Genomic DNA, 13,505 nt, shown 5'->3' with positions numbered 1-13,505 from the left:
GATGTTCAACAAGGCCAAGTACAGGGTCCTGTACCTGAAGAATATACTCATCTTAGGATTTCTAACCTTTGCCAAAGATTTTAGTACTGTGAAAAGGATTAATTACATAGGGAAGATGCAAATAAACATGAAGTTACAAGCTACATATTGGATCATTAGACATGTTCAGTTTTGCATAGAAGATGTGCAAGAAAAACAGCAGATGGTGTAAGAAACATCCAGATGTGTTTACTTCAAAATACAAAGTTACCAGAAATACAGAAATAGGTTCAGGTACATTAAAAATAGTAGAACTGGTGATTGCTTTGTCCTCACTTCTTGTATCAAGGAATTACCAGAAGTGTTTCTGTTCTTTCTAGGTGCCTTTTTGGGTCCCACCGTGCCGAGTTTTTTCTGCATAAACTGGAACCTTCAACTCCTAGCTTACTTCACTGTGATATTAATGATGCTGATATCCTCATAGGGTTTGTCAGTTTTGGGATTGACTTTTACATTTGAGATTCTCTGAACAACTTCCATTCCTTTAGTCACTCGTCCGAACACGCTGTGCTTGTTGTCTAGCCATGGCTGTTTGAGGGCAGAGGAGGAGAAAGAAAAAGCATATTAAAATAGAAAGCAGCATGTAGGTTAGGCACCAAGCCAGAAAGAGACTGATCTAGAATGAGTGAACATGGATACATTTTATATGTTCAGGCTATGAAACTTAATACCATGTAAATAAATATTACAGTGCAGCTAATACATATTCATAGGCATTTAAACTCTCCTTTACAATTGTTTTCAAGTACTACAGAGGTCAAGTTGCATCAATGCAGTAGCATTTCATGTTTATTTTAAAGTGTATTCTCAGTTCACAGAAAACAGCTGTTTCAGTCTCTCTATTTCATGGTATTCTCACAGCTGAATTGTTAGTGCCAGTTCAGAATACTACTTAATTCTGTCATATTCATACAGTATGCCCAATTAGCAATCTGAACATAGGCACTGATACAACTTAGTAAGCCTCAAAATTATAACAGATGGGTGCTTTTTTTTAAAAAAACAACATACAATTTTGAAATAAGTGCCATAAGAGTGCAGTTTCTGTAAGTGTTACCTTTAAGGATTGGTTTTGTATCTCAGATTCACATAACAAAATTTATTTTTTTGGCTCTGAAATTGTACACAGATCAAAGGACAACTTCAAACCTGAGTATTTGCTTCTTTGTATAGCTATAATTAGGCAGTATTAAGGAGTCAGCCTGGCACTATATCCAAAAAACTTCAAACAATCTAAGCAATAGCTAGATTTCCATCAAGTCTAAACCAGTATATTAATATAAAATACTCTAGTAATACACAATTACAAAAATGTCTGTTTTACGAAGAATTTGATAGTGCCCATACTCCAATTAAAGGCAAAAGGCCTCTTGATCACAACTTACAAAAATACTTTCTTATTTCATCAAGGATACTTTCAGTGAAACCTATACAGTATACATTGTTGTGTGCAGCATTTATTTACAAAATATGAAAACAATATTGAGGTAGTACTAGTGTGTTCCTTTCTCCTTCAGGAAAAAAAAAATAGGATATTTTTACTATCTAGTTCTCAGGCCTTAAATTGAGCTTTTAATATTACTTACAGTTGGCACTACTGTTATAAAAAACTGGGATCCATTGGTATTTGGTCCCGCATTAGCCATGCTGAGTGTGTATGGTCTGTCATGTCGTAAAGTTGAGTGAAACTCATCTTCAAATTCTCCTCCCCAAATACTTTCACCTCCCATTCCTGTACCAGTTGGGTCACCAGTCTGAATCATGAAACCCTGCACAGAAATTAAATGCTATTACATCATCACATAAAATAAGAAAGTGTTTTATGCCAGGTTTTTTCAAACTGACTCCAAACCTTTCAAAAACGTATTAAAATGCTGTGGATAAAGGGCAAAGCATTCAGGGCTTTAAGTGATAATCAAGTACTTGTGAAAAAACAAGCTTCCTCACTGTTCCTACTAGTGAAGGACAGAAACATGACTACCTGTATGTTCTGCAAACACTTAAGCTGTGTCAGCTTCATTTTGGTGAAACAGAAATAAGAAGCCTTACAAGAAATGCCTTCTGACATGAAACAAAGTGTTAATTCAAGAAAGATTGTTGAATTGATCTTTCTCTCACTTTTCAGATTTCTTCAACCTTGTCAGTTACAGAACAACTATATCACTTCCTGAGGTTGTTTAAAAGCTGTTCAGAACCTCAGAGTCATTCAGGCTTTACAGGGAAATCTGAAGCCATTCCAAAAATCCTTTGTGCAAAAGGTAAATAAAAAGGTTAATAGGGAGGACTAACCACAAAGGTTAGTTTATGTTATCTAAACAAAACAAAAAAATTAACTTTTTACAAGTTACCTTGATGATACGGTGAAATATGTGTCCATTGTAATAACCATTTCTGCTGTGCACACAGAAGTTTTCCACTGTTTTGGGGCACCTAAAATCATGTAACAAAAGATACAGGCTACAACAAGTATTTAATTGTATGGTGCAAGGTCATAAACGTTTCAGCTGAGACTAAGATCCTGTTGTACTGTGAAGTGTTTCAACACACTGTAGAAAGAGATTTCATCAGATAAGGGAAAAAAACCAAATCCTCACCTCAAACCGAGAACTGGAAGCAAAAACACTTGAAAGGTATATGAATTTGCATGATTACACAGGAAGGTAGTGTTGATAACACAGGGATGTTTTCGTTACTGCTGAGCAGTGCTTACACCGAGTCAAGGCCTTTTCTGTTTCTCACACCACCCAACCAGCAAGAAGGCTGGGGGGGCACAGGAAGCTGGGAAAGGACACAGCCAGGACAGCTGACACAAGGGATATTCCATACCATATGACGGTCAGGCTCTGCATACAAAGCTGAGGGAAGAGGAACAGAGCAGGGGATGCTCAGAGTTATGGTGTTTTTCTTCCCAAGTAACTGTTAGGTGTGATGGAGCCCTGCGTTCCTGGAGATGGCTGACCACCTGCCTGATGGGAAGTAGTAAATGAATTCCTTGTCTTGCTTTGCTTGTGTGCGCGGCTTTTGCTTTACCTGTTAAACTGTCTTTATCTCAACCCACAAGTCCCCTCACTTTTACTCTTCTGATTCTCTCCCCAATCCTGCTGTGAGGGAGAGCAAGTGGCTGTGTGGGCCGTAGTTGCTGGCTGGGGTTAAACTACAACATACGTACAGCAATATGTTATACAAATTTACTGTTTCATAACAAAATCTTTGCATATATTAGCATCATAAAGGAGAGATGCTGACATAATAACTTTAGCAATTGCTATGTATAAAACTTTTTCAATCATATACCTGTGCCAGTGGTTCACCACCCTCATTGTGAAAAATGTCTTCCTTAAATCTAGTCTAAATCTACCCTCTTTTAGTTTCAAACCATTACTCCTTGTGCTATCACTACAGGCCCTGCTAAAAAGTCTGTCCCCATCTTTCTTATAGGCCCCCGTTAAGTATTGGCAGGCTGCAATAAGGTCTCCCCAGAGCCTTCTCTTCTCCAGGCTGAACAACCCCAATTCTCTCAGCCTGTCCTCACAGGGGAGCCGTTTTATCCGTCTGATCATTTCTGTGGCGTCCTCTGGACCCACTCCAAGAGGTCCATATCTTTCCTGTGCTGTGGGCTCCAGAGGTGCATGGAGAGCTCCAGGTGGGGTCTCACCAGAGCATCACAGAGGGGCAGAATCACAAAGCACTAATACTATGTGCTGGTATAAATTTTATGTTGGTCTGAAGGAGCTGCAATAACATAAAACGTAGTACAACAACCACATGTAGAAGTTGCAAACTACTATTCCTATGGATTACACAGACCTACCACCAAATCTACGGCTGCTACCAACATCTTTCAAGATGGAATCAAACAGCACTGCCTTAAAATAATATGCAGCTTACAGAGGAGCATCATGACCTATCCACATTTGTGGTTTAGGAGAAGGAACAAAAGTTAAGAAAGGAACAAATACCCTGAACCAATATTTAAATAAAAGCAAAAATCATTAAAAAAGCCCCTGTGCCCCTAACTGTTATTTAGGCCTATTTTTACCCTACTTCATTTGTGTTTGCCAAGAGTCACATTCCTAGCTTGATGTATTAAGAAACTGACATGAAACAAAGACAGTAGGAAAAGGGGAAGAATTATTCCTAGCTTGAAATACAAGTCTTTGACACTGCCACCAAAAAGCACAAAAGAAAGGAAAAACAGAGTAATACATACTCAACAGGAAAAAGCTTGATATGAATATCTCCCATGCTTGTGTGGATGATGGCACTGTCTGAAACTCTTTTGGGACCTTCTGCCTGAGTGGCTGCCATGACCTCTTCTTTAGAAGGCTTCTCATTGAATACATCTCTGTCAGAATCTGCACTCTTTGTATCTTCTGGTTCACGTTTAGTAAACTGAAGAACAAAAGAACAGAAGGTTAACTGCTTGGTTTTCTCTTTTTTCCCTTATTTTCCACACTGCTCTGCACCCAAGACATCACTATCATTTTTTTTTTCAACTAGACTTGAAATGTAGGAAGAGCATTCATAGACAGTCTATTCTTGCATTCAGTGTTGTGTACTACCACCATTTCTACAGTCACAAATTCCAGTACAACTACAGGCAAATTGAAGTACCTTTTATAATATGTTAACTGTCTTTAAGCTTCCTCCCCTTTTCAACGGAAAGCCCACAGTAGTGTAGCTTTTTTTTTTTAAGAGTAGAGAATTTTAAGTTGTTCCATAATATTCAGGCAAAACTGGCAGGTTTTATCACATGACTTTGTTTCACTACAAAGTCAAACTAAATCCTCTTATTCCAATATTGCATTAATAAAAAAAACTATAGAAAAACAGCAAGTTTAACTCTATGCAGGAGAAATCTCAGAAATGTTATTTTTATAGCACTTACAGAAAAACACAGAATATATGAGTACATGATTATTCGCTTAAGTGAGTAGTACATTTACATACCAAATGACAATCACTACTCCTTCTGCATGTGTACAATCATGTTTTCTAAATAATGTTTCCAGATTTTGTCTAATTTTTCCTCCTCATTTGTCAAATTGCTCAGAGGAGTATATTCCATTATATACTACACACTGACCACACAAAGCTTTAGAAAGTTTACTATCTTGCTCCAACAGAAAACAGTCACATTCAAGCACAAGTAACAACAGACAGATCGATCTCTAACCTCTATGGTGATCACAACCCAGATCAACTACTAACTACCCTGGAATTACTTGTCTATTTGGCTTATTCATTGCATCTCACCTAAAGTATCAGTTGTGAACAGGAAGATGACTCATGTCTTAGTTGCCCATAGTATCCTTTGTGCTACTAAGTCCTGATGCTGCTCTGAATTTAATTTTTTTTTATTACTTTTTTTTTGGACATACAGTTAATTGTTTCTTTATAAATATAAGATCTGGTTAGGTTTTCCAAAGTTTCTTATTGAACGTGGGTTTTTTTTCCAACTAGGAAAAAAGTGTCTAATATTCTCTGAGAACTACAATTTAGACAGCCGCAACCATCCAAGTTTCTTTAACTGCTTGAGCAATAATGAAAAAATTAAAGCTGTTTCTAGCCAAAAATTCTAGAATATACTTGCAATATAAAAGGACTCCTCTAGAAAAGTCATGTTCACAAATACTCAAGACAAAAAGCACTGGAAAGAGAAAGGAGAAAAATAAAAAAACAATGCAGAGCAAACATCAGTGCAATAATGGAGTCATTTAAATAGAAACCACACATACCATGTAAAACCTATTTTTTTTAAAAGCTGTGCAGATTACTGTTGGATCTGCCTGGATATTCTGGAGAACAGGATTTTCAGATGCCTTCATCTCTATAGTGATTGCAGCACGATGCTTCTTTGCTACTCCTTGGAACAAAGCTAGTTGCATCATTCTGATGTTCTCTTGTTTTCCCAAGATACGAATACATCTGAAGCACAAAATGTAAAAAGGTGTAACTACTGTTAGCTGCTCACAGCAAGAGAATGTCTTGTTTCTGACTGGAAGACTCAAAGCAAAATTCCAAAACCCTCTCAAAATACATACTTAGGGTTTTTTTATGATGCTTCTCTATTCAAACTTGCAACATAATTTACTCGTCAGCTTCCTTAAGTGATAAAATCCCAACTGCATGATCCACATTTACTTTGTTACCACATCCAGTTAGCCAGAGATGAACTGATTACACATTTTTAATACAAATATACTTGCCATGTTCTCTCTTTATTTTACTAAGCTTTAAACTGCAACAACTCACTACAAAGCATGGGAGTATCTTACCTACAGTCTAATGTAACACTCCCAAACAACAACAACAAAAGATTAGACACCCCTCCCCCCCAAGTTTTAAATATACTATAAATTTGACTGAATATAGAATTTGAAACAAACATATTTATCTTAGTGTATGTCATTGGAACTTACCTGTTAGTTTCTACATTTATGACCTTAATGCCCAACATTGTTCCATAGAGAACGAAGTGTCCAGTTTCATCAAAAATTATATTAATTAATCTTACTGCATCCACTTTTTCCAGCTCACGCTCAACTGCCATACGTCTGCCAAACTCCATGTCTGGTAGTTGCTGTCGCATCTGCTGAAGTTCAGTAAACATCTACAGAAAGGAAAAAACCACCATTATATGAACATATTTTAAACTTGTGATCCAGCAAAACGCTGATCAACATGCTTAGAAAATACAGAATTCAAGTGACACTACTCCACTGAAACTTAACTGAGGAATTAAAATAAATACAAGTAATACTTTCTATTTTAATGACCCAATAGACATGTCGTAGTGCTAAGCTTAAGCAGAGAAAGAAAAGTGTGTAGCTAACAAATTTCTTAGACAACAGATTTATTTCATTGTTATGATGTTATGTGATCCTATGGGCATCTTCCATAATTGCTTTCTAGTAAAAAGTAATCTAGCAGTACGAAAACACAGATGAAAATCAACAATAACTCAGTTTCACTACGTAATTAACATAAATCAGTAAGAATTAATTTTGGGGCAAAGCAATACAAGAGGCAAGCAAGAGAACACAGGAAACTTTCTGCAAGATAAATATAGCAAGGAAGATTAGCTTTAGAAACAGATAAAAAAACTTATGTGAATGTGCTGGTAAATAAATTCAAGTAAGTAGAGAAAAAGCATCAAAAAGAGAAGCAAAACCAAACTCACACTCAGAGATTCATCAAAGACTCTCATGAGCTTGCCCGTCAAAAAACGGAAAATTCTAACTTTTCTGTCAGACCCAAGAGTGGCCATTTTCTTGCCATCAGGTGAAAAACTTATACTGGATGGGTAAGCTTTGCATTTAGCAAATTCATATAGATCAGTATCTGTTTTATACTCCCAGTCCACATTCTTGGGAAACTTATATTCATGAGGAGTACCAGTCCAGTACTCAATCATTCCAGATTTGTCAGAAGACACAACTACTTTGTAGACAGGATTCAGCCGTATCTGAGTAAGAGAGGATGTATGGAGTTTATCAAAAACATGAAGTGGCTGGTTATTTCCTCGTCCATCATAGATGAATATTTTTCCTGTGCTCTTCTCAGATGTTGCAACAGAAGATATGGCATCTCCAGGGCAATATACCCATTCACATTGGCCAGGGTAGTAGCTGCAACAAAAAGGGGGGAGGGGAGTGAAAAGTAAGAACTTGTGTTACTTGGGTAAGAATCAAGTTATGCTATAAACTTGAAATCAAATATCAGAATCAAATTTTGAATTTTATTTACTAGTCTTGTTAGTATTTGTCTTGCTAAAATTCAGTGTTATAAGCAACCTTTTCCAAGCAACACAATTCAGTGGATGCCACTGCCAATGTCAGTCGCTTCCATATTGTTTTATGGAAGCTGTGAGAGAAAGCAAAGGTAGAAGGTGGGTATAAAAGAAGAACAAGGATGGTAATCCAGTTAAATAGCACAAGTGGCATTAATGATTACTGCTCAACTTCTATGACTTAATAGCAGTTCTCTTCCATCTGTTAAGTGATTAACACTTCAGTGGAAATTAGGACAACTGCACCTTTGCCATACACTTACATAGAAGTTCAACTTGATCTTGCCAAAAAAAAAAAACCCACCACCACAACAAAAAGCGATATAAGTAAAATTAAGACAATTAGTAATATATTCAGTAAGTGTTCTGAATGCGTTTAAGAAGGAACTCATTTGCTGCTAGCAAAAACATACTCTACAAATAAAACAAGCCAGACATATTGTCAACAATAAGTTATGTCTGTCTGTAAGCAAAGATTTTGAGAACCAGAACTCAGAAACTAAACAGACCACAAAGAAATGACACAGCCTCCATAGGAAAATTATATTTAATATCTTTTCACAAATCTAACAGATACTGGAAGACTGACATGACAGACACTAATAATTTGGATTTTCAATGCCTGTCTGATAAAGATTCTTATAAAGAGAAACATAACCAGAACTTTGTCTCAGGTTCACTAGAAAGGATAAAATAGGATCACTAAATAGGATCAAATGGCCTCAAATTGCATTAGGGGACGTTTAGATAGGCTATTAGGAAAAATTTTTTTACTGAAAGAGTGGTTAAGCATTGGAACAGGCTGCCCAGGCAGGTAGTGAAGTCACCATCACTGCAAGTATTCAAAAAATGTGTAGACATGGCACTTCAAGACATGGTTTAGTGGGCATGGTGGTGTTGGGTTGATGGTTGACTTGACGATCTTAAGGGTCTTTTCCAACCTTAATGGTTCTGTAATTCTATTCTAAATAAATACATAAATAAATGATGTCCTATTATCTATGCATAATTCTCCAAAGCTTCTGCAGAAATAGCTGCCCTTCTCCAGATAATTCATGGAAGCCTAAAGCATGGGGATGTGCAGATAGCCACAATGTATAGATTAGTTAAAACTGAAAGGATCTGAAGAATTTTGAGACAAAGTTAATCAACCCTGCAATATATCTGTATATACCTATCAAAGCAGGCTGCACAAAATACTGTGAGCTGAAAAGACCACACAGAACTTACAATTCTGTATTAACCATTGCCAGCCTGAGCAAACAGACATGAAAAAATTCTCAGACAGGCTGTCATGGTTTAATCCCAGCCGGCAACTAAGCCCCACAGAGCCACTCACTTCCCCTGTATGGGATGCGGGAGAGAATTGGAAAAGTGAGAATACTCATGGGTTGAGATAAAGACAGTTTAACAGGTAAAGCAAAAGCCGTGCACGCAAGCAGAACAAAACAAGGAATTCATGCACCACTTCCCATCAGCAGGCAGGTGGTCAGCCATCTCCAGGAAAGCAGGGCTCCACCACACATAATGGTTACTTGGCATAAAGCCCATCACTCCGAACTTCCCCCTGCTTCGTCTTTATTGGCGCAGCTCTGTATGCGGAGCCTGACATCATATGGTATGGAATATCCCTTTGGCCAACCTGGGTCAGCCATCCCCCCTCACAGCTTCCCATGCACCCCCAATCTTCTCGCTGGCAGGCCAGCATCAGAAGCTGGACACTCCTTGACTGCTTAGCAATGACTGAAAGCATCAGTATGTTATCAACTTCATTTTCATCCCAAATCCAAAACACAGCCATATACTAGCTTCTGTGAAGAAAATTAACTCCATTGCAGCTGAAACCACAACACAGGTCAACAGAAGCTATCTGGTCAATAAACAGTAATGCAGAAGATAAAGCAACAAATATTGAGTTTTAAAAGGCTATTCAGGACAATGCTTATGTTACAGTTGTACACAGTTATCTTCATTAAAGAGTTCACTTCAGGTGAAACCCAATTATCTCTGCAAAAATATATATGGGGAGAAAAGGGTCTTAATTGCTTAGGTTGAAAAAAGTCTATTTAAGGATAAATCAGGGAACATATTATAAAGAAATGTTATAGGTAGCATTCCCAGGGTACCCCTGGAAAAAAAAAAATGTCTACCTCAGTTTTCCCTGAATTCTCAAACAGGAAAAGAAGACTTTCTAATGTAACATCAAATTAGGATTTTCTTCATATTAAATTGATTTGATTTCATCCTGTAATTTTAGCTATTTTGTAGTGACAATACGGGGCTGGTAAGTAGAAAAGACCAGCAAAAACAAAAGACTAAGGCCAACTGGAATTTTTCCACAGCAGACAGCCAAGAGGAAACCAATTCCTATAGGCTAAGTACATTGTTTGGAGGATGACACTAAAACTATAACCAGCAAAGCAGATCACAACGCATATATAAAAGCTTATGTTAAAAGCTTGCTTTGCCTCACCCCCTTTTTTGAGTTTATACTTCTGTTCAGTTTCACAATTAATGAACAAATAGTAGACTACAAGGAATAAGTTTTCCAATTTTAAAAGGCTTGTAGAAAAATCAGTATTTCTACCATCTTAGTACAGCATTCATTGATCCTCCAACCCTCTGAATGCACCCTTGTAACAGTGTGAGGCTTGTTTTCCTCTGGTTTTGTTATAATTCCAATAATGCCCATTCCTATTTCTCCCAGATTCCTTAGCTACATACTGTGTAACTGTGGAAATCCTACAACAGGAAGACTAAGGAAAACAACAACATTTTTTCTAAGAGAAAACAGAAATTTCTATCCTTTTGACAACAAATAAGACAATACATACAGGCCAAATTCCTTCTCTAGTAGAACTATTAGTTGGCTATAGTTTTTAAATTCAGCACCAAACAACAGAACAAAAAATTATGCCTAGCTAAGTATTTTGAGAAACATCACATCTTTGTGCATAACATTTGACACTGAGGAAAGGCACAGGCCCACTCCCTTCATGCATACAGAGTCCTAAATTTTTCTATTTAGTCAGGCAGTATCCAGCCACTGGATACATTTCGGATAATGCAACTTACTCATCTGCAGATCAGGGGGGGAAAAAATCACCTCAAAAAAACAAACTATTGCCTTGCCTTTTCACAAAATAACCCCCATTTATAATCCCAAACAAATATTTTCAAGAACTTACCCAAGTTTCAGCATGTTGATCATATCAAAGTTGACGACATCAAACACCTTCATTGCTTTGTCATCGCCAACTGAACAGAATAATGCCCCCTCTGAACTAGCAGCAATGCTCTCAATAACACCTATTAAAAAACACAAGAAAGGGACATCCTTCACTTCAATATTCCACAGGAAAGAACCCACAGAGGTTTAAACCTGTTTTTCAGCTGTTTCTCCACCTTTTTGATTTAAAGAACTACCTGACTTTAATTAAAAAAACAACAAACCACAAAACAACACTTTTTATCCTATCACTGTTTAGAATCAGGTACGTGACAATGAACTACTTACCATGTACACAAATGAAAGACTATAATGGCAATTATTTTCATTTAAAATGTTGATTTAAAAAAATGAGAACAACATTATATGGTAAAAAAAGTGCTCTTCAGATTGCATGTCTCAAAAGAGAAAAAGCAGCAAAACTCTATAGACTATTACAGTCCTGCTATTAACACACATAATACTCAAAATTACTCTGCAATTCAGCCTTCCATAAGTTTTTCACAATACTTATTTTTACTTGGTAACCTTTGTTTTCACATTTTGTTTCTGTATATAATGAGAAGCTGATAGTTAAGATCAAGAACCCACTATAACATTTTTTTCTAACTCTGAAAACAAACAGTACTTTTACTATCTATTATGAAATATTTTTCTTATTGTAACAGTAGGCATATCAATCCGTTTTTCTCCATCATCACTTCTAACAGCAATGAGAACCTCATTTTCTGTCCAGTCTATCTAATGCTTAGCATAGTACAGAAGAGCTATGGGTACTTACTAACTCAGAAAATTGGGTAAAATTATTAACTCTTATTGCAATTCAGCTGATAATCATGACAGTGATGCAGACTTTACTCTACAATTGTAATAATTCCAGATGAAAAACATCTTTCCTCCATACTGTGGGGCACGGGGGGAGGGCGGGAAGAAAATATAAGGAATGAAGGTAACCTTACTTAAAGTAACATCTTCTTAACAAGGTTCATAAAATCCAGAGAAGTTTATGTACCTTGTTCACTTATATTAAAATTCTCCCCACAGCTGGGGCACAAGACAATGCAAAGGACGTAGAGGATCTGGTGCAGGAGGAGTCCCACATGTTTTGTTCTCACCCTATTCCTCCTGCTGTTTGGGATCAAAATATAACAGGATGGGGGAACGAAGGAAGATAGATGGATATCATTCAATCCCTGACTGTACTAAATGAATTCTAGAACCCCTCTCCTCTTTAATTTTACTCCCTCTTCAAATGACTAAGAACAAGGTGGAAGAAAAAGTGAGGTCCTTTAGAGAAGAAAAAGCAAATTCTCACCCAGGTGACTCCGGAAGTGTTTAACAAACTCAATTCCTTCTTCTATTTTCTTCCAGAATTTTACATGTCCATCATGACTGGCTGTTATGATAAAATCTGTTCTACAATTACAAAAGATAAATAACAAACAGACATCAACAACAGATACAGACATATTACGTGCTTTCACACTACTTTAGGGCACTAATTTGAACTATAATTAATGCTGTGTAGAGAATGAACTTTAAAGAAATTAGTGTCACAATCTGCCTGAATCAGCCACTCCCAGAAAAGCAAACAAGTATTTTAATACACTCTGGATTACTCTTGGAAAAGTCAACAGCCTGAATTGAAGAAATACATAATACTATACCTTTATGTAAATTTTAATCCTGTTTTAGGTCTGGTTTCACAGTAGGTACTAATTACTAATGTAGATGTGTATACATATATAAGAAAGAGGAAAAAAAAAAACCCCTATCTCCTCAATTTGTGCAGTTCTGCTGAATCATATTTTGTTCCAACTCAGTCAGTTGCTCTTATTCCTGCATATATTGCTTATTGCAATTTTAAGACACTCTTCTAGTATATTTAAAGAATTTTTATCTTGCTTCTCACCAAGCCCTTTTCACATAGTTTTTAAAAAAATAAACTTGAAATACCACCTCTGGACACAGTTACTTTCCATTACGAAATTTCTACAATGAAAACTTTCTAGCATATATAAAACCATGTCTCTGACAATGAGATACAGTAGAAAAAAGAAGACACTTACTTAGTACATACTACATGTGTAATGACATCTCTGTGCATGTAACTGCGTTCATACATCGAAGCACACGGCAGATTTTCAAGGTAAACATGTTCAAATTCAAGAACTAAACAGAATAAGAAGAAAAATCAGGATTTTTATTTCCCATAAAGGTACATCTAGCTTCTGTTCTCCCTCACTCATCCTTAAATAACTTACCATTTTAATCAAGAATATGGTAGGATTTTGCACAAACATAATAAAATGGGTTTCCATCCGTGGCTTTGTACTCAGAGTTATAGATTCTTGGTAGACTAAAGCCACTTAAACTCTGCTTTAACCCATACAAATGCTTCTTTTTAAGGCGAGTATTACCTTGGCTATCAATACAACAATTTTT

At 36.6% G+C, this 13,505-nt stretch overlaps 1 protein-coding gene across 1 annotated transcript; it reads right to left on the bottom strand.

The window, feature by feature from the left end:
- Window positions 1-208: 208 nt before the first annotated feature.
- On the bottom strand, window positions 209-13,228 carry PPWD1 (peptidylprolyl isomerase domain and WD repeat containing 1). Its single transcript, XM_010289572.1, has 10 exons — window positions 13,130-13,228; window positions 12,376-12,476; window positions 11,020-11,140; window positions 7,223-7,670; window positions 6,462-6,652; window positions 5,778-5,967; window positions 4,250-4,431; window positions 2,388-2,469; window positions 1,626-1,808; window positions 209-567 (listed from the first exon to the last, which is right to left on the bottom strand). Exons 1-10 carry the CDS (start codon window positions 13,183-13,185, stop codon window positions 424-426), a joined length of 1,698 nt encoding a protein of 565 aa, XP_010287874.1. The 5' UTR covers window positions 13,186-13,228; the 3' UTR covers window positions 209-423.
- Between the last annotated feature and the right edge of the window lie 277 nt (window positions 13,229-13,505).

This window comes from Phaethon lepturus, unplaced genomic scaffold (assembly GCF_000687285.1).
Source record: "Phaethon lepturus isolate BGI_N335 unplaced genomic scaffold, ASM68728v1 scaffold21906, whole genome shotgun sequence".
In the NCBI taxonomy this organism is placed as follows: domain Eukaryota; kingdom Metazoa; phylum Chordata; class Aves; order Phaethontiformes; family Phaethontidae; genus Phaethon; species Phaethon lepturus.
Note: the sequence above shows the minus strand (reverse complement) of the source record. Positions and strands in the feature narration are given on the sequence as shown.